This window comes from Tympanuchus pallidicinctus, unplaced genomic scaffold (genome assembly GCF_026119805.1).
Source record: "Tympanuchus pallidicinctus isolate F22 unplaced genomic scaffold, pur_lepc_1.0 scaffold3, whole genome shotgun sequence".
Taxonomy (NCBI): domain Eukaryota; kingdom Metazoa; phylum Chordata; class Aves; order Galliformes; family Phasianidae; genus Tympanuchus; species Tympanuchus pallidicinctus.
In genome coordinates, this window is record NW_026294747.1 from 58,815,944 (window position 1) to 58,834,859 (window position 18,916).

Sequence of the window (18,916 nt, forward strand, 5' to 3'; positions counted from 1 at the left end):
AAAGCTGCATACCTCAAGTAGAAAAGATGCTGATAGGCTTCCAGCTTTTCCCTCTCCTCTTTGCTCAAAGCTTTCAAACCTCCCTTTTGCTCGTTCAGCGTCATCACGTCACAGAGCTGCAGAGCTGTTCCTTGTTCTCCTTGCTAAGATTTTTGCTATGAGAAACAACATCCTGCAAAGAACACAGAGGGACAGATTCCACATTTAAATAACACGCAATATGGGAAAAAGCTGCACGATAGCACTTCCTTTTGTGTGGATAAGGCAGTCAAGGTACATCAGGAGATCATGAAGTGAAACATTATCTGTTGTAGCAGCGATTTCTGTCTTGTCCCCACATTCCAGAATTGGTTGAGAACCTACAAGGACTAATTGCTTTGAGCAGGGACTACTGTCACAGCTGATAGCGTTCTGAAGATGCTTGAAAATGCCTTTCTTTCTCAACTGTGCTTGAAGCCCCAAGCCCTGTTTCCATTTTGCTGACTCCCTGCCTCCACTGCTCTGATAACTATGATACTTTTTGCTGCCAGCATCAGCCCAAGAGCTGGAGCCTCCTTTGGAACTGTACTTCACTGCTGCCATGGTTCAGATTTTACACAAGGTCAAGCCTAGCGCCACGCTATTCAGGACCAAAGGAAAAGGTGACTGTAACTTCAGCTTGAGTTAAAAAAAGGCACCGCTGTATCAGCAACGTTGTTCTTGTGTGCAATCAATCGTCAGCAAAGTGACAGAGGGGGCTTCCATCAGCCAACCAACACCAAGCAGTCTGAGCACATTTCCTGCTCCAAAATCACCTCCCCCTTCTGATACAGCACACAAAACGTGAGAAGAAATTAAGGTGTGCAAGTCCACGACTCACGTAACCACAAGTGAAGAGACAAACAGTTCTCAGAGCCTTCAAGCATACCATCTATTGCTTTCCCTTGGTCCCGAGTGGGTTTTTTTCTGGTGCTTTGTTTTTAAAACACTTGAAGCCTTGATGTTTCTGCTGCAGTTCTCTTTCTAGGGATACATAGTAATAAGTGGAACAGTTAGGAACTTACTGGGAGGAAAACCTGTAACTCGGGGGGAAATACTTCCCACTGCATCTGAGTAAGTGAGATCCAGGCTCAGAAGGTCCTCATGCTAACTGCCATTGGCCTCAATTCACTCTGCTCGTCTCCCAGCACTGCATTTCCTACCTGCAGTGTCATTCTGTTCTTCACTAGCAGTCCAATCTTGAGGTCCATGAGATTGAGGTCATTTTCAAGCTGTTGATTAGATCGGATCAAGGTCACAGCTTCCTCACACAGTTTCATTAGCTCCAGCTCCTCCTGAAAATCTGGGTCCGATCGAGCAAGTGAACCAATTTCCCAACCACAGCCGTAGGTGGGTTTTCAGCATTAACTAAAAACAAGAGACAAAACAGCAGAGGACAGGAAACAAATTAATGCATGTGTTACCTCTGTGCAGACAGCATGTCAAGCAGCAGCCAGTCCAGGATCAAATTAACACCAATGGGCTTGAATAACTCCTGACAGCATCCGGAACTTCTGGCATGGAATAAATCACGACAGAAGTCAACGCTATAGGATGAAGTCAGTATCAGCTTAGGGGAGTCCACCTTGCTGAACTTACCCCAAAGATCAGCGCTCCTATTTCCCAGCAGCAAAAGTACTACCGTGAACCAACTTTGCACAGAATCACAGAATGTCAGGAATTGGAAGGGACCTCCAAAGATCACCTCGTCCAATCCCCCTGCTGGGGCAGGATCACCTAGATTAGGGCACACAGGAACATGTCCAGGTAGCTGCTGAATGTCTCCACAGGAGATCCCACAACCTCTTTGGGCAGCCCATCCCAGTGTTCTGTTACCCTTGCCGTGAAGAAGTTGTTCCTCTTATTTATGTGGGACCCCCTATGCTCCAGCTTGCACACATTGCCCCTTGTCCTATCACTGGATGTCACTGAGAAGAGCTTGCCTTCATCCTCCTCACGCTCACTATTCACACATTTATAAACATCAACGAGGTCACCCCTCAGTCTCCTCCAAGCTAAAGAGACCCAGCTTTCTCAGCCTTTCCTCACAGGGAGATGCTCCACTCATCAGGGCAGAGTAGAGGGGAAAGAGCACCTCTCCACCTCCTATCCGTACTCTTCCTCATACACCCCACGATGCCCTCTTGGCCACGAGAGCACAGTGCTGGCTCATGCTCCTCCTACCGCCCACCAGGATCCCCTGATCCCTTTCTCCTACGCTGCTCTCCAAGAGCTCAGCCCCCAACCTATACTGGTAATCAGGTTGCTCTTGCCCAGATGCAAGACTCCACACCTGCCCTTGTTCTTTCTCATTCCGTTTCTCCCCACCCAACTCTCCAGGTCTCGCTGGAAGGCAGCACAGCCTTTTGCTGTGTCAGCCACTCTGCCCAGTTTTGTGTCAGCCGGGAGAAATGAGGGCTTCAACTTGGATCAGCTCCTTCTTTCCATCACTGTTGTTATGCGGCAGGCTGTCAGCTGAACCGCAGCCATTTGTGCCTCCCAAGAGCTCTCCATTGGTGGAAGCACACAGCCCAGCATCACTACATGCTCTGGCTCTGCTCGGTTGACAAGAGCACGAATCACCTATAAAAGAATGAACAGGGGTTGGTGTCAAACTCTCCCAGGCTGAATTACAAAAGTGGTTCTTGATCAGGGGAGAACTGAAGGTGTCAGGTATGGGCTGGAACGCTAGAAGGGCAATCAAGCCCAGTGACAGCATGCATTCTATGTTGCTGGAAAGCAGAGCTTTGGAAGCAGGATTTGCACTCTTACCTGCCAGCACTACGACTTGCATTTCTGCAGGCTCCCTGGCATTGCACTGCAGTTGGCGTTTGGCCACAGAAGATGGTTTTCCCAGGCTGAAACAGGAACACCAACAGCCAGGTGCTGATTCCTTCAAGGAATGGACGCTGCCGGAGGAGAGAGGTGCTAGGGAGCAGCCAAGGCATCACAGTGCATCCAAAAGCCCTGAAAGGCATCACAAAGCCACCGCCAGGAAGCTTGGGGTCACCACGAGCAGAATCCAGGATGCTAGAGATTATTTGCTACCGTACCAACTGGGACCTGCAGACATCCCAAAGCCAGACAGAATGGGAAATAACCCAGAGCTCTGCTTCGTGCACCCTGCAGCCTCAGCGTTGCCAGCAGAGGTGCCTTGCTGTGTGCCGCATTCATCCCAGTCCTCGTGAATGAAGACTCCACAGGCACTCAAGGCGTTGAGTGAGTATAAGTGCGCTTTTATTATTAAAGGAAAACACAGGAGGGCGTGAGAGGTCCAGGTAAAGATGGAAATCGTCCTCTCTTGGATGGAAAGATCACGTAGAGAGTGGCTCAGAGCTCTCAGAGATGCTGCACGGTGCCTGGGACTGGAGGCCTGATTGCACGCCCCCCTCCAAGAGGCTCTGCTGCTCCTCCTCGCTGATGCTGACCTGCTCCTGCACAGAGGTGTTGCTGTCCGGGCACTCGGACTGTACTTGGGCTGGGCTGCACTGCAAAGGTGCCGGGTCACAGTCCAGGCTGGTGACTGCGGTGCCTGGTGGGCACAGGTCAGCATCTTCAGCACAGCCAGGAGAAATGAGGGCTTCAACTTGGATGAGCTCCCTCTCTCCATCACTGTTGTTACGTGCAAGGCTGTCACGTGATCCGCAGCCATTTGTGCTTCCCAAGAGCTCTCCATTGGTGGAAGCACACAGCCCAGCTTCGCTGCTTTCTCCGGCTCTTCTGGGTGGACAAGGGCTCAGTTCATCTAGGAAGGATACACAGGGGTTAGTGCCAAACTTTCACAAGCTGAATTACAAAAGGGGTTCTTGATCAGGGGAGAACTAAAGGTGTTAGGTATGGGTTGGAACGCTGGAAGTAGATACAAGCCCACCAACAGCAAGAATTCTATGTTGCTGAAAAGCAAGGCGTTGAAAGCTGGATTTGCACCCTTACCTGCCAGCACTACGATTTCTATTTCTGAGGGCTCCCTGGGATGGTGCTGTGGCTGGCGTTTGGCCCCAGACGATGGTTTCCCCAGGCTGAAGCAGGAACAGCAACAGTCAGCTGGTGATTCCTTTATCTTGCTGGGTAGACTTGGTCTGGAGAGAGAAAACAGGGAATGGTGTGAGTCGTGCGTGGCGCAGGGTGAGGGAAGAGCTGCACTGAGCTCGTGCCAACAGTTGCTTGTTCCTAGCACCGCCTGGTTCCTGCTGAAACACAGCTTAGAAACTCGCTCCATTTCAAGCAGTTGAGGATGGTTCCATTCCTATAGCTCAGCCCTGAAGTCTTGCTGGCTAAATTCCCCTCAACTGTGTCAAGCAAGATGCAGAGCATGTGAGGTCCACAGGCTCCACACCTGTACAGGACAGCATCAAAGGGTGGCTTTGATTGAGTAGGCAGGCATAACTGCTGGCTGAGCAATTGCACAGCCATAAAGGAACTTCAAAAGCATCTCTGACTCTGACACTGACAGCTCATCAGCCCATTTCACTGCCATGTCTAGTTTCTAGGGTCAGCAGGTCTGACCAACAGCTCTGCGTAGAGGAGAACCAGAACTGGATTCAGGCACGAGGCTCTGAAATCTGGAAAACCCCAACGTTTCCAGGTACAGCCAGCACAGGCCAGGGTAGACGTCAGCGTGGCTTTGTGCATCTCGTCACTGCCTGCCCAGCAAGGAAGGAACGGCACCGTTGTGAGGCTAAACTGAGCCCGGCGGGCAACTCAATGTTAGTTGAATCTCACAGTCCAAAGGGAGGGGAGATTCACTGCAACACTTCAGGCACCATTCATTAAATCTAATTTCCACAAGTTTAGGCACTAGAAATAATGGAGACAGAACAAACACAACCCACCCAAACAGTGATGATAGCTGCTGGAAAACAAAGTCCTCTTTACCTTTCAGGTGGAAAGTCGATGACTGTGTGGAATTTGCCCCGTACAGCTGTGGGGCCTTCTTCCACCTCTATGTCACTGCTCTCTGTCACAACGACAGGAGAGCTGCTGTGGCCTCGCCTCCGTGCCTGCGCCTCCTCCAGGCTGAGCAGCTCTGTGGCAGGGTAAGAGGTCCGCACAGACTGGGGCCCTGAGACAGAACTGTGCCCTGGAAGGGAAAACCACAGGTGAGAGCCAGGATCAGAAAGCGGCAGCACAGCCATCGCAGGTCCGGGGGAGCTGCTGTGTTTTCCTCAGACTTGCTTAACCGAGCCACTGGAAGAAGAGCAGCTCAAAACAACCATGTGCTCAGAGGTGTGTCTATGGCAAAGGACGCAGTCATCATTAAGAGCAGCTCCCTGTATCGAAACAGGCAAACAAAAACCCTAGAAAATGGGGGCAGGGAACTGAGAAAGCTCCGCTGCCACACATTAATCAAGCTTCCCCTGCTTGCAAAACATCATAATGACAGTGATGGTTTTTTCTCCTTGTCAAGTTTGGGCTTGCACATTCTCAGCATCCAGCAACTGGACGCCAGATTCCAATCTAAGCCCAGAAGTCTGCTGTTCCCTCGACAGGAAAAGTGTATTTCAAAGGACTTGGAAAAGGCCTGCATTTGATCCAGGTGTCTGACCAAGATAAAGCTAATGGAGGAAGACACTCACCTGCTCCATCTGCAATGTCCGATCCGGATGTGGAGCAGAAGAGGACGTCTGCGTGGTCGATGATGAATTCCACCACGGCCGACTGCGTCTGCAGTTCCGTGCAGGCAGCTCTCCCGCTGGCGCAGGCAGACTCGCTCTGCTGTGATCTGTAGAAAAGGCAGGTTTTAGAAGTCATTCAGCCAAGATCGCTTCCCCAGGTCTGAATTACTGCAGCCCAAAGCTGTCACATTTGTTCTCAGGAGACTTCCGCAGCGGGCATATAAGAGATGCCACTGAAGAAGTTCTCCTGGCTGATCAAGGACACACCAGTCCCATCTAAACAAGAGAGCAGCAATGCTCAGCTAGAAATTGTGACCATGCGGGGTGGGAGAACAGTCCAGGCTCCTGCTCTGCTGTCAGCCACTCACTGCACATTTTACAGGAGAAAAGCACATGTGGTGCAGAAGAAGGGAGGACTGCTTTATTCTACTGGAGAACAGATGTAAGCGTTCTGTTGAAACGGAAAAAGAAGTTTACCTTAGGAGGTTTGGAGCCCACACAATGGCTAAGTTCTTAGCGTGCATGTTGGTGACAGAGCTGTTTGCAGCAAGACAGGCCAAGTGTCTCATCAGGAACACCAGGGTCCTGGGAAACAAGAGAGGCAAATGTTCAGCACCAGCCAGCATGCCGTGCTGCCACACACCAAGCAAACCTCAATTCACACTAGTTGTTATTACTGCTACTGATGCTGAAGATGAAGTAGATCCAACTTGACCAAGTGCCACGCTGCAGCACCCAGCACCAGCACAGCACAGCCACAGCCATCAGCTGCATCAAGCCTACCCCCGTGCCCAGGAACTGACCCAATAAATTAACCCTGTAAATTAAACCGGTGCAGCCTTCAACCGCTTCAACATACCCAGGCATCGTGTTGCTCACGTGAGACAAAGCCTGGAATCGCACCATTGCCCTCTGAAGTGCAGCAGGGCTGAGCTCAGCAGGCTGAGGGCAGCACTGACCTGTAGTGAGGAGCGGGCAGCTGCTGGATGACGTCCCGCATTCTGACCAGCCGCTCCTCCTCCATAGTGGCACCAACAGCATCCTGGAAAAGGGCAGAAAGGGATTGAGACACAAATCAGGCGAGATACCTGCCGCAGGGTCGGGAACCATGGGCACAGCGCGCTGCTGGTCAGCACTGAGAAAGATTTTAGGCCTCCCCAGAGGCATCTGGCAAACATAGCGGCACGCAGCTGGTGCCACCACGGCCAAGGAGTCCAAGCACCGGGCCGGTTTACAGCCTGGTTGGGCAGCTCAGCTCCTCGCAGGGGGCATTCATCTCCAAGTACGCTTGGCTATTAATCCCCTTCCTGTTCCAGAAATAGCTGGGGAATAGCAAAAAACAAACAAACAAACAAACAACACAGGAATTCTCGCAAGCACTGTGAATATGGAAATAACCACCTCCTGGGGCCACCAGAAGCAGCATCAGCACGATGCAGGATGTGGCAAAGACATGCGAGTAAACCCCATGGGGCTAACAGAAGAAGGGCCTCAGAGCCGGGGCACTGCTGCAGCCATCTCCCAAGAGGCCCAGCGAAGAGGGAAAGGAAAGGCGTTGCCTCGTGCTTACCGAGAACTTGTCGTACAGCTGGTCGGTCAGCAGGGGGGTCGGGAGCTCCCTGAAGTACATTTTGCAGAGGGAGCTCGCGCTGTGAACGTCGCGGACGGTTAGCTCAGGAACCTGCTCAGACTCAAATTCCTGGCTGCAGAGAAGGACACGAAAGCGGTTGAGAAAGAGGAAAGCAAGTCAAAAGCCACACCCAATGCAATCAAGAGTTGGAAGGGCTTCCTGATGTACAGGAGAACACAAACACTCGGCCACCAGCACCACGTCAGCCGTGCTGGATGGGATGTTCCCAAAGGAGACCTTTTCTCTGTGCTAAGGCATTGCCCGCAGGCCTCTGAACGCCCGCAACAGGGCACGTGCCCCTGCTGGCAGCTGTGTCTGTCAGTCGCAGCACTCTTACCGCAGTCTCTGGACGTTGGACGCCACGCCGGACAGGCGGTATATCCCCTGCACCACGCCATGCTGCTCGATGAACTCGGCGCAGCTCTGGAGGACCTGGGGGACTAAAGAACACGTGCCGGCGGTTACTGGAGCTCCTTAGTCAAGTCCTGCCTCAGGCTGCGCTCCCGTCACATCCCATCCACTAAGCCCAGCCGGGCTTGGCTGAAGCAAATACAAACGTGCTTGTCTCTTGGGAGCATTAGCCTCACTTCATCTTTCAGACATCAACTCCCATTACTTGTGTCTCCACAGGTATCAAGCTGCCCCTTGCTAGATACCATCTCCCTTTCATCGTTAGGTTCTCAAACAGGGAAGCTCTCAGGAATGGGCTGTCCCTTACCATCACGACCAGAGTGAAGAAGATGCTCTCCCAGGTCACGGCCGAACACCCTCTCCTTCTCCACCTCCCGCTCTTTCCGTTGCTTTGGGCGGGCCTTCACCACGGAACGAAGGAAGGTGAGGAGCTTGCCGCGCTTCTTTGGCACTGCACAACAAAAGGAAGAAACCAGTTCATCTCAGGTTTGGCTCCGTTGGACGAGGCCGAGCACAACACGTTCTACAGAGCACCTCAAAACGGGAAGAACATGATGAGCAAGTGCGTACCAAAATGGATTTTCCCCAACCCTGGATGAGTCCAAGGCCAGACTGGATGGGGCCCTGGGCAGCCTGGTCCAGTCCCACTTTAAACGTGGAGCTTGGTTGGCAGCCCAGCTTGAGGCAAGGGGGCTTGGAGCTTGATGATCCTCGAGCTCCCTTCCATGCCAAGCCATTCTACAAGGATTCTAGGATTTCCCCAACTCCAGTCATAAAACACAGGAGGACTGGGCCAAATCTCTGCACGTTCTGATGGAGTTGAATGCACTCCTCTTGCTTAGCTTGCTCAACCTGGGCATTAAGGACCCTCTTGAAAAGCCACGTTCTGATCAAGCGTGTCACTAGCACAACCAGACCTCTATCTGTCCACCAGGGACGCTGGCTGTTCTCAGCCTCGTACGGACTTGCCGGAGAACTGCCTTGGCCTTCCCTCATTCTCACTGCCTACAAAACACCAGCCATGCGCCCCGTGCTACGCAGGAAGGATTATCAGCACAGAGGATAAGGGGGGAAGGATAAGGGAGGTATTAAACATGGAACACACCCAAAAAAGACTCCATTTTGCTTCCCTGCACCATCAAATGTATCATCGTACCTGGCTTTGGCACTGAATTGATGAGAGACTCCGGGATTTTTCCGTTAATGAGCTCCACACACTCACCAGGGAAAAATCCAACCTGTAACAAGAGGAAGAAGAGACGTGCAATACTGAAGGCAGCGTTTCTCAGGCCTGAACTGTTCAAACATCACATTTTCCTCATCACGTGCCTGCCGGATGCTCCGTAAGACAATCCAACCAAAAAATGGCCTGCTTAAAATTAATAATTATTCCAAATTGGCAGGCAAATATCCATAAAACTGTGTATGGAGCGGGGAAAGGACAAGTATGCTATGCACCCCTAAATCTCAAGCGTGCCCGAAGGGAAAGACTTCATACAGAAGCTATATATTATGATAGATTGATGCAGCTAGATCTGAGTTGGCACAGCCTATGAACTTTCTGCTTGCTGACTGAGATGCAGCTGCCATCCCCAGCTCTGAGCTACCCAGCGTTCTGCAGCCAGCAGCAGCAGCAAGCGCGCAGAGGCTCTGTTACCCTGCCTCATCTCAGCTGACAGGCAGCGACTTCCTAAAAGACGCTGACTTCACCTTCTGCATGGGTGCAAGCACAAGTGCTCAGAGACACTGAAACACGTGTCCTAGCTGCTGCATTTCCAAAGGTGCGGTTCAGTGGCCGTGACCTGATGCACGCCGTGAGGGCTCTTCTTTCTAAGTTAACTGAGGAGGCAGTTTCCTACAAAGACCAACTTTCAGCTCTGGCCTAAGCCCACAGCAAAAGGGAAAGTCCTCTGACACCAGCACAAGGAAACCATTTTCCATGTGGAGCCATGCTGTGCAGGCAGGGCAGCTCTAAGCTGAGATTCCTGCCTCGACCGAAGTTGCGCTCTCACGTCTGAAGCTTGGGCCTACCTGAAAGCCGTGCTTGCCTCTCCAGCGGGGGCTCAGCTCCTGAGGCGGCATATCGATGACGCACACGAGGTCTCCCACCTGCAAGAGATTGCCACGTCAATCCCAGCTTCAGCATGGCTGGGAGGAAAGCGCAGCTCAAATGACTGCATTCTTCTGCACTGCCCAATATCGTCAAGCTTGAGAGCCATTGCACCAGTGCAGCTCTTCAGGCATTTGCCGTTGTGCAACTGAACGTGGAGGTAGAAGAGTCACTCCAATACACAACATACAGAATTCAGCTGTTCAGTATGAAATGGTTCTCAGAAGCAGCAGGCTCTTTGCCAAAGGGAGAGCTCCAATTAAACCGCAGGCATAAGTCAGCGGAACAGATCCTGAACAGATCTGCACACTCCATACACTGCTCTGCCATTGCTCAGAGACCAGGCTACCACACTGGGCAGTAGCTCTTGGATCAGAAGATCCAAATGCAAAATAGAGCTATATTTTAGAGATGGCTGAACTCCTCCCTGCATCCAACCCAGTGCAAGTCTGATCTGGAACTGAATCTTCTGGGCTTCACCTCACCAAACATTCTGCAGGTGTCTGAGAATATTCCTGATAGCTTCACATGTTATACTCTTCTGTACAGGACAACTAGGAACGCCTTTAACTGCTTACCTCCAAGGAGAGTTCACCCGGTGCCTGGGCAACGTATCTCTTAATAACGTGGGCAGCAGCAATAGCTGGGATATTAAGAGATGACTCCTCACGGACCAGCAGGGGCTTCCCGTTGTTCTCAGCCTGAAACACAGAGCACAGGCCACGGTGAGGAGCTGAGGGCTGCAAGGAGGATTTCAGGGTGAGGAGCACATCGGCAGAGAAGGCTGCAGGAAGTGCACTCCGTCCTTATCACGAGCGCTTAACAAGAAACTGCAAGTCTAATAACAGCTGTTTCTCTTTCCAGTGCGCAGCACTATCGCCATGCAGTGCAAAGATGCATCTCTCTCTACCCAGACTGAGAGGACAAACTCCACAACCGAGACGGCTCCAGCAGTTTTATAAACTTGCCATGCTTGCACTACTGCCTTCCCAAAGAGGAGCGTAAGAGTCTGCTCACTTCCTGTCACCCATTGCCTGGAGACCTCAGCCGTGGACTGGACACAGCAGCCGGTCCACTGACCCAATCCTTGGCTCATTACAAGTGCCACCTTCCTTGAACTTGCTGAATATGAGAACAGCACTTTGTCTGTGGGTGACAACATCCAGGCAGGATGGGGAAAATGCTTGTGCACGTTTACAATGCCGGATCTGATTCTGTTGGTACTATGACTTCCACAGCCATCTAGATGCCTGCCGCAAGGACCTGAAGCTTTTAAGGCAGCTTTTCAGTGACACCGATAGAGCCACAAGGATTCGTTCTCTCTTGAAAAGCAGGAGAGCACATCTGCAGCTCACTCTGCTGGCTCACGTTAGGGAACAAAGACCAATCAGAGCTCCACACTCTACCTCCATCCGTGCCATGTCAGGCCCACAGCTGATCTCGCTGCACGCGACGCCCATCACAGCAGGCACGACAAGCTGGAATGAAAAGAAACACGCTCATATTTTCTCTGGTCACACACCACGCTATTGAGAGACTTCCTCAGAACTACCCTCAGTTACCCACTGGCATAGGCAGGTGTTCTAGAAACAGCCACTTTGTTCAGTCAAATCAAACGAGAGAGCCTACTGGGCAGCATTTGACCAAGTGGCTGTCCCTCTGCTAGCAGACGGGGACTGGCACAAAGCAGCAGGTGCTCAGAGCACTCCGACAGCACAGCAGCAGGGCAGTGAGAGGAGTCACTGCTGGGGGTGGATCTGCTCCCCAGCCCCTGGCTCCCACCAGCCTCACGTCCAGCGCTGGCCGCAGCCTCGCACATGGATTTCCTCTGCTCACATCTCTGCTGTGCTCCCTACAGCTGCCGGGCACACTCACGCAGCCAAAGCACGTGTGCTTGTGTCCCTGGGTCATGCTGTGCAGCTCTGCACAAACTGGGGCTAGCACTCTTTGCCTAAGGGATTGGTTTCCTTCAGACCAGCTGGTCACAGCACCACACACAGCATCCTCTTGAGGGCGGAGCTGGAGGGGAAGTGGAAAAAACCCACACGGGACCAGTGTCCCATCAAAGCTGGGTGAGGCTGTGTTACCAAACATGGTGCGACACAGTGCTGGTCAACCACGTGGGGGGACAAAGCGTGGCACGTACCTGGCAGGAGATCAGAACAAGGTAGACAATTCCTTGAACTCGCAGCTGTTTCTTGTCACTTTGCTCTGTGCTTCCACGAGAGAAAGCTGCACCAAGGGAGCGGGTAGAGGAGAGAGAAGGAACAGGTCTGTGAGCTTGCACAATGGAGCAAAGATGACAAGGGAAAAGCCATGGGACAAATGCCATCTTTGTGGATCGCTTGGGAATGCAGGTACTGGCTGAAAGTTACGTCTGATGGACAAGAGTAAGCAGTGTGAGCTGCTAGGAGCTCCACCAGCCAGCAGTTTTCAATAGCTCACTGCCCACCCCTCTATCCCACGCCCTGTCTCAGCTTACCTACAAGATGCTGCACAAGACACAAGGGGTGAAAATGAAGGCACTCAGTCGCTGCACAAGGGCAACAAGCGAGCTACTCACGCAGAGCTCAAGCGCTCCAATGAAGGGACGCAGCACGCACTGCTCCTCCCCTCATTCCAGCCTCTTGTGACATCACTAAGGGCCACCAGGCTGCTCCGCCATGACGACAGGGTGGGGAGGCAAGACCATGTCACAGGACCAGAAGATTCCAACACCCAACACCCAACATTCTAGAATCAGCAGGCCGTTGGAATTCTACCTCAGCCCAATCCTGCACAAGCTGCCATGTGGTTGTCATGACCACAGCGCAGGACCCAGCGCTTGCTCCTGTGCAGCCTCGTACGACTGGCCTCAGGCCGTCCCTGGATCTGAAGGCTTTGTGGAAGGGGATATATTGCAAATTGCACCGACGTTTTCAGACCATTTCTCTTTCGGCATGGTCCCAGCACCTGGCATGCTGATCATCATCCTGAATATACATTTTGTCACAGTTCTACAACTAATGAAATAGTTCCTTACCAAACGCAATCTGATCACTCTTCTGGCCATATTTTGTTCCAGCTACCGCTTCCTGTGGGTGGCACCAATAGCGCTGCATCACCTATAGCTCTCTGCTCTTACAGTTCTCATGCTGTCTGGGCAGTCCTTGTGGCCTCACAACTCTCTCATGCCACACGTGCCACATTCTGAGGCACAGAATATATATCGCACTACTTCAAAACGCCTTTTTTTTTTTTTTTGATACAATGATACTAGGGATAATCATCTGGAGCTAGAGCATTATAAAAAAATTCCCTTTAGTTCAACCATAAGTCTGCCCCATGGACTCCAGAAGAGCTCTAAGAATACGCAGGGTGGACATGGATGGCAGCTGCCATAACAGTAAGCAATGAAAAATGAGGTTGTGAGCCATGCTGTGTCATTGCATCTGCGGGCAGGGATTCTCCTTGGACTGAGCAGAGTGCAGATGTCGCCTGAGAAAAGAACTTAGGATCATTCAGGAAAAGCAAATGAGTTGAGTAATTAATTGAAGAAACTCACGTTCTAAAGGTACTTAGAAGGAGAGAGTATTTCCCAACAGAATGGGTTTAACTGTCTATTCCCTGTTTTGTTAGACAGGTCTACTCTGTGTATGCTTAGACTGACCTGAGAGGGCATGCTTCAGCACACCCCACACCACTGCATTAGAGTGTGCTTTTGTGCACACGTGCATTTAGAGACATCGCTAACAATTTAATTGGTCCACCCAATCCTTCAGCAACTCAGTAATTCAAGACAACTAACAAGGATGGAGGCTCACTGGGCCATGGGCAAAGCAGGGAGGACAGAGGCAGGAAGCAGGAAGGAGTTCAACTCCAGCTCTCCCCCACAAGAGACTGGGAGAGCTGAGTCAGCACCACGGGAGGAGTTACGACACGGCTTGGGAGCTTACAGAGACCTGAGATTGCCAAAGGACGGCGCCAGGGTAACTCTCACCAGTCCTGTGCAGGGGTTTCATGGATGCTTGGGATGCTGACTTCCACTGCCTGTGTCATTGGTAGGAAGTCCAGGTGACAAAGGCTCCTTCTGTCTGGGTAACGCTTCTGTGGTTCCATGGTTATGACTGGAAAAAAATTTAAAATTAAAAAAAAAAAAAAAAAAAAGCATGCAACGTTATAGAATTTACCTCTCTGCTCTTCTTGTCAGCACGACATCTAAGATGAGCATTACACGTCCCTGCATCTGATTGAAAAGACATCCAAGCCTATGTTCCGCACAGCTTCATCTCAGCGCCAAGAAGAAACACACACACAGACGTTTACAAGATTCTTTGCACAGATGAAAAGCATGGGGTGCACGTGTATTCTCTTCAGTAATAAATGGTAATGTAGAATCCAAAGGTAACTTTTCAAGAACTAGATGAAAGAAAGAACAATGAAAAGGAAATATGGGATTAACTATTTTCATCTAAAAAAATCCTTGCTAAACCTCTCCCCTTACACCTTACACTGCAAAACTTGGCACATTCTTTTTGTCCACAGGCCCCTCATTTCTCTAACTGGTGTCAGATTCACTCAAAATACATGCACCAGAACAGCCATTCAGTCCTGCTGAGGTAGGAACCCACTGCTGGGATGTCCCCCAGTCCCCTTCCCTGCTATTTCCAGCATCGGGGGGGGGAAAGGAAGAGCAACTGACTTCACCTACCCAGGCTTCTGCGAGGCCTTCGATACGGCCACACATCACAGGGAGAAGCATGGGGGAGAGCTCTGGTGGCTGCACAAACCAAGGTTGCCCCTACGATGGTGCTTTATAACAACATGCCTTACTGCACATGAGACACGAAAGACAAGGTTAAGGTTAAAAAGACTCCACTCTCCGTGGATGTGGCTGTCTGCACAGACAACAGCTGCCTACTGTCCAGCAGCCTGATGCTCACCCACCAAAGCTCTCACCAGCAGATGCCTTTCATGGAAACATAAAATTAGCAAGGTTGGAAAAGATCTCTAAGATCATCCAGTCCAACTGTCCACCTGCCACCACCATTTCCCACTAAGCCCCTTATGTCCCTCAGGACAACATCTAGTGTTTCTTGAACACCTGCAGGGACAGTAACTCTATCACCAACCTGGGCAGCCCGCTCCAGCATTGGACCACTTCTTGGAGAAGTGTTTCTTAACATCCAGCCTCAATCTCCCCTCGTGCAACTTGAGGCCGTTCCCCCCAGTCCTATCGCTGCTTACATGGGAGAAGAGGATGAGCCCTACCTCGACATGACCTCTCTTCAGCTAACTGTAGAGAGGGATAAGGTCTGCCCTGAGCCTCCTCTTCCCCAGACTAAATAATCCCCATTCCCTCAGCTGCCTCCCCATAACACTTGTGCTCTACACTCCTCACAGCTTCACTGCTCTTCTCTGGACACATTTCAGGGTTCCAATGTCTTTCATGTAGTCAGGGACCCAGAACTGAACACAGCACTCAAGGTGAGGGCTCATCAGAGCTGAGCACAGGGGGATGATCACATCCCTGCTCCTGCTGGCTCCAGCCCTTTGCCCTGCGCTTCCAATCTCAACCATCCCTTCTGTGGTAGCGCTTGCATCCTCACTTAGGGCTGGAGCTCAAGAGCTCAACGCAACAGGAAGAACACAGCATGCAACTGGAAGATGCATCTCAAAGCTGACAAGAGTCACCTCTCTGACCTTGGGCACAACTCACCAACCGAGAGCCAGGCCTTGCAAACTTGGCTCATCTGAGCACATCAGAGGGGGCTGCACATCAGACCACAAGCATCCATTGCAATTGCAGCTCCACGTAGAGAAGAATGCCAATTAACAGGTGTGAATGAATTCACTCGCAAGCTGCACAATGAGTCTGTTCTTCATTAAAAAACCCACTTGAATTCCTAAGCCAAAAAGAGAACAGCAAGAGCTAATAGTGATGGAATAGGTTCCTGGTCCTAAGCCTCATTCTCTTACCCCAATTTTCCTTGCCTCGTACCCTACCCCAATTCCTGGACGATGCCCACAGACTTAAACTCAGACCTCAACTCCATGAGCTGAACATCAACCAATCTACCCCAGAGCAACAGGATGGCAGACACACAGCGGAAGACAACCAACCTGCAGAACCAGCTCCATTGGGGTTGGTCCAGATGTTTGTGTGCTGCCTTCCATGGCTCAGGCCAAGCTTGCTGAGCTGCTCCTCCTTTGTGCAGGGGGAGAGCGGTGCAGATGCTATGTGCTGGCTGTGCACAGCGTGCCTTTGACTTGATTTTCCTCTCTCCATCTTCCATTAGCAAACAGCATTTCAAATCTTTCCTTGTGAAAAAATCACCTATGTAAAAAAGAATTGGCAATCTTGCTTTTGAAGTTTCCTTATTTGTACAACTTGATGTTTTAAAGCAGAAGCTCACCTAGCAATGACCTACCTTAGACAAGCCCAACCTGCAGGGAAAAGTCATTCCTCTGGGTGCAGAGTCTGCAGACACATTTCCAGGTCCAAGTGTCAGCCCACTTCTCAGCACAGCTTTACCAACCACAGAAATCCAGTTTACGCCTGCCGTGCTTTTCTCCCTTCTGAAACACTGCATCGCTGCAAGAAGCAAAGATTAAAATTACAGAACCACAGAATTGGGGTTGCAGGGGACCCCCAGTGATCATTGAGTCTAAAGTCCCTGCAAAACGGGCTCCCTACAGCGGGCCGCGCAGGTGGGCGTCCAGGAGAGTCTGGAATATCTCCAGACAAGGAGAAGCCACAGCCTCCCTGGGCAGCCTGTTCCAGCGCTCCATCACCCTTGCTGTGAAGAAGATCCTTTGCATTTTGGTGCAGAACTTCCTGTGCTCCAGTTTGTGGCCATTTCCCCTTCTCCTGTCCCCACAGATCGCTGACAAGAGGTTGGCCGTGTCCTTTGGACTCCCACACTTAACAAATACGTAAGCATTAATCAGATCTGCTCTCAGTCTTCTTTCCTCAAGGCTGAACAGACCCAGGTCCCCCAGCCTTTCCATACCGAGGAGATGCTCCAAGCCTTTTATCATCTTCCTGGCCTTCTGTTGGACTCTCTCCAGGAGATCCTTGTCATTTCTGTACCAGGAAGGGAGCCCAGAGCTGGATGCAGTACTGCAGGTGAGGCCTGACCAGGGCAGAGCAGAGAGCGGGGATCACCTCCCTTGCTCTGCTGGCCGCGCTCCTTTTAAAGCGCCCCAGGATGCCATTGGTCTTCTTGGCCAGCAGGACACACTGCTGGCTCAGAGCCGACCTGTTGTCCACCAGCACCCCCAGGTCCTTCTCTGCAGAGCTCCTCTCCAGCCGGTCACATCCTAAGCTTACTGATATTTGCAGTTATTCCTTCCCAGGTGCAAGACTCTACACTTGCTTTTGTTCCACCTCACCTGGTTTGTTTCTGCCCAGCTCCCCATCCTGTCCAGATCTTGCTGAATAGCAGCACAGCCTCTTGGCGTGCCAACCACTTCTCTCCCAGCTTTGTCTCATCAGTGCACTTGCTAAGGGTGAACATATCCCCTCATCAAGGTCATTGACAAAGATATCGAACAAGACCTTGAGAGAAACACTCAAAGTCACCAGTTTCAGCTTAGGCAAGGGTCTTACTGATAGCAGCAAAGTTTATTCGTTATTGCAATAACAGGCACATGCTCCCTGTTAATAAGGGAAAAATTGCACATCGGTCAGAGAAATTCATTCTGTTCTGTACTCTGAACCCGACGCAGGCAATGCTCTCCTGGCACTCACTGGTTGAGCGTCTAGGCTCACAATCTCCCTGACGCTGTTGCTATGATGTAGTTCCATATAAGGTCCATTACCAACCTGCTCTTTTTGGTATGTTTTGTACTTCTCCATGGAGATACGAGGGCCATATTTCCAAGAGTGTGCACATTTGTTCTGTCCTGTGCCGAGCTCCCTCTCTCTCTCCACCCTGCATATTTGCCTTATTTTGTGCCTGGCTCAATTCCACCCCAATCAGAACACCCCGAATCTTTAACTTTCTACTCTGCTCAGCAACTTTCTTAGTGGAAGGCAAACAGCTCTTCCACAAGAGGTCTGTAAGTTCAGTAAAGCCAGCACTACAGACAGAAAATACTCAAAGCTTCTACAGCACAAACACAATCTCCCCTTCACAACCAGACCCAGCACCAACCCCCGGGAGCACCGCCGCTCACAGCTCTCCAGCCGCACTCTGCGCCGCCGATCACCACCACTGAGCTCAGCCAGTAAACCAGTTCTCAGCCCACCTCATCATCCACTCCTCTATCCCACACTTTCTCAGCTTCATTACCAGGATGTCACAGGAGACCGAAACAAAACATTGCTGAAGTCAAGGTAGACAACATCCACTGCAGTACCTGAAATAGTCCTTCCCACTCAGGCTGAAGCCTTGATTTCTGCCAGGCGCGTATTAGGACCAGTCTCCAACACGGGATGAGTGCACTGGAAATTCCAGAGGTGGAGTTTGAGCCAACAGCCCACATCCCTTAAGGGGTAACAGAGCAGCAGACAACCCGAGTACACAGTTCTGGAGAAACTTACCCTTGGTTTCAAGAGCGGGCATCTCACCATTCCCAAGTACAGCAACCCAAACAGCACTTCGTGTGGTGATACTCCTAAGCCTTTTCTGTGAGTGGTTTGTATTCTGACAAGGGCTACAGGCAAACACTTTGTCCATGGTAATTTGGTCTCTGAAACCAATTTTGACAAGTGCTTCTTCAGCATCTGATTGATTCATTCTACTTTCCCTGAAGAAGGAGGGTGCCACAGAGTATGGAGCTCCCACTTTATTTCTAAAGTTCTCATCAGCTCCTGTAGGACCTGTGAAGTCAAGAGGCTTCCCTTACCTGAGTCCATATTCTGCATAATCCCACATCTAGAGATTGTGTCGGGATGTAGAGTCCTCAGTGCAGAAGAGACAAGGACCTGTTGGATCACATCAGAGGATGGCCACAAAAAAAAACAGAACCAAGGGATCAAACAGCTCTCCTCCAAAGACAGGCTGAGAGAGCTGGGGCTGTTCAGCCTGGAGAAGCGAAGGCTCTGAGGTGACCTGGTAACAGCCTTTCGATACCTAAAGGGAGCTAAAGGAAAGAAGAAGGGAAAACTTAGGTTAGATGTAAGGAAAATGTCTTTTTACAGCAAGG

At 51.0% G+C, this 18,916-nt stretch overlaps 1 protein-coding gene and 2 long non-coding RNA genes across 3 annotated transcripts in view; all 3 read right to left on the bottom strand.

The window, feature by feature from the left end:
- Positions 1-12,535, bottom strand: part of LOC128085211 (rho GTPase-activating protein 32-like) — a 35,656-nt gene extending 23,121 nt beyond the window's left edge. The window contains exons 1-2 of the mRNA XM_052692297.1: positions 11,931-12,535; positions 11,191-11,262 (exon numbers count right to left, since the gene is read on the bottom strand). Coding sequence (XP_052548257.1) covers positions 11,191-11,262; positions 11,931-12,116 — 258 coding nt within the window. The 5' untranslated portion in view covers positions 12,117-12,535. The remainder of the gene's footprint in view (positions 1-11,190; positions 11,263-11,930) is intronic.
- On the bottom strand, positions 120-2,895 carry LOC128087263 (uncharacterized). The gene is made up of 6 exons (XR_008209726.1): positions 2,791-2,895; positions 2,312-2,601; positions 1,618-1,755; positions 1,182-1,532; positions 908-1,002; positions 120-172 (listed from the first exon to the last, which is right to left on the bottom strand). It is a non-coding gene; the product is annotated as an uncharacterized LOC128087263 (long non-coding RNA).
- Positions 12,536-15,877: 3,342 nt separating the features above from the next.
- Positions 15,878-18,627, bottom strand: LOC128087266 (uncharacterized). The gene is made up of 4 exons (XR_008209732.1): positions 18,312-18,627; positions 18,128-18,212; positions 16,195-16,358; positions 15,878-16,100 (listed from the first exon to the last, which is right to left on the bottom strand). It is a non-coding gene; the product is annotated as an uncharacterized LOC128087266 (long non-coding RNA).
- Between the last annotated feature and the right edge of the window lie 289 nt (positions 18,628-18,916).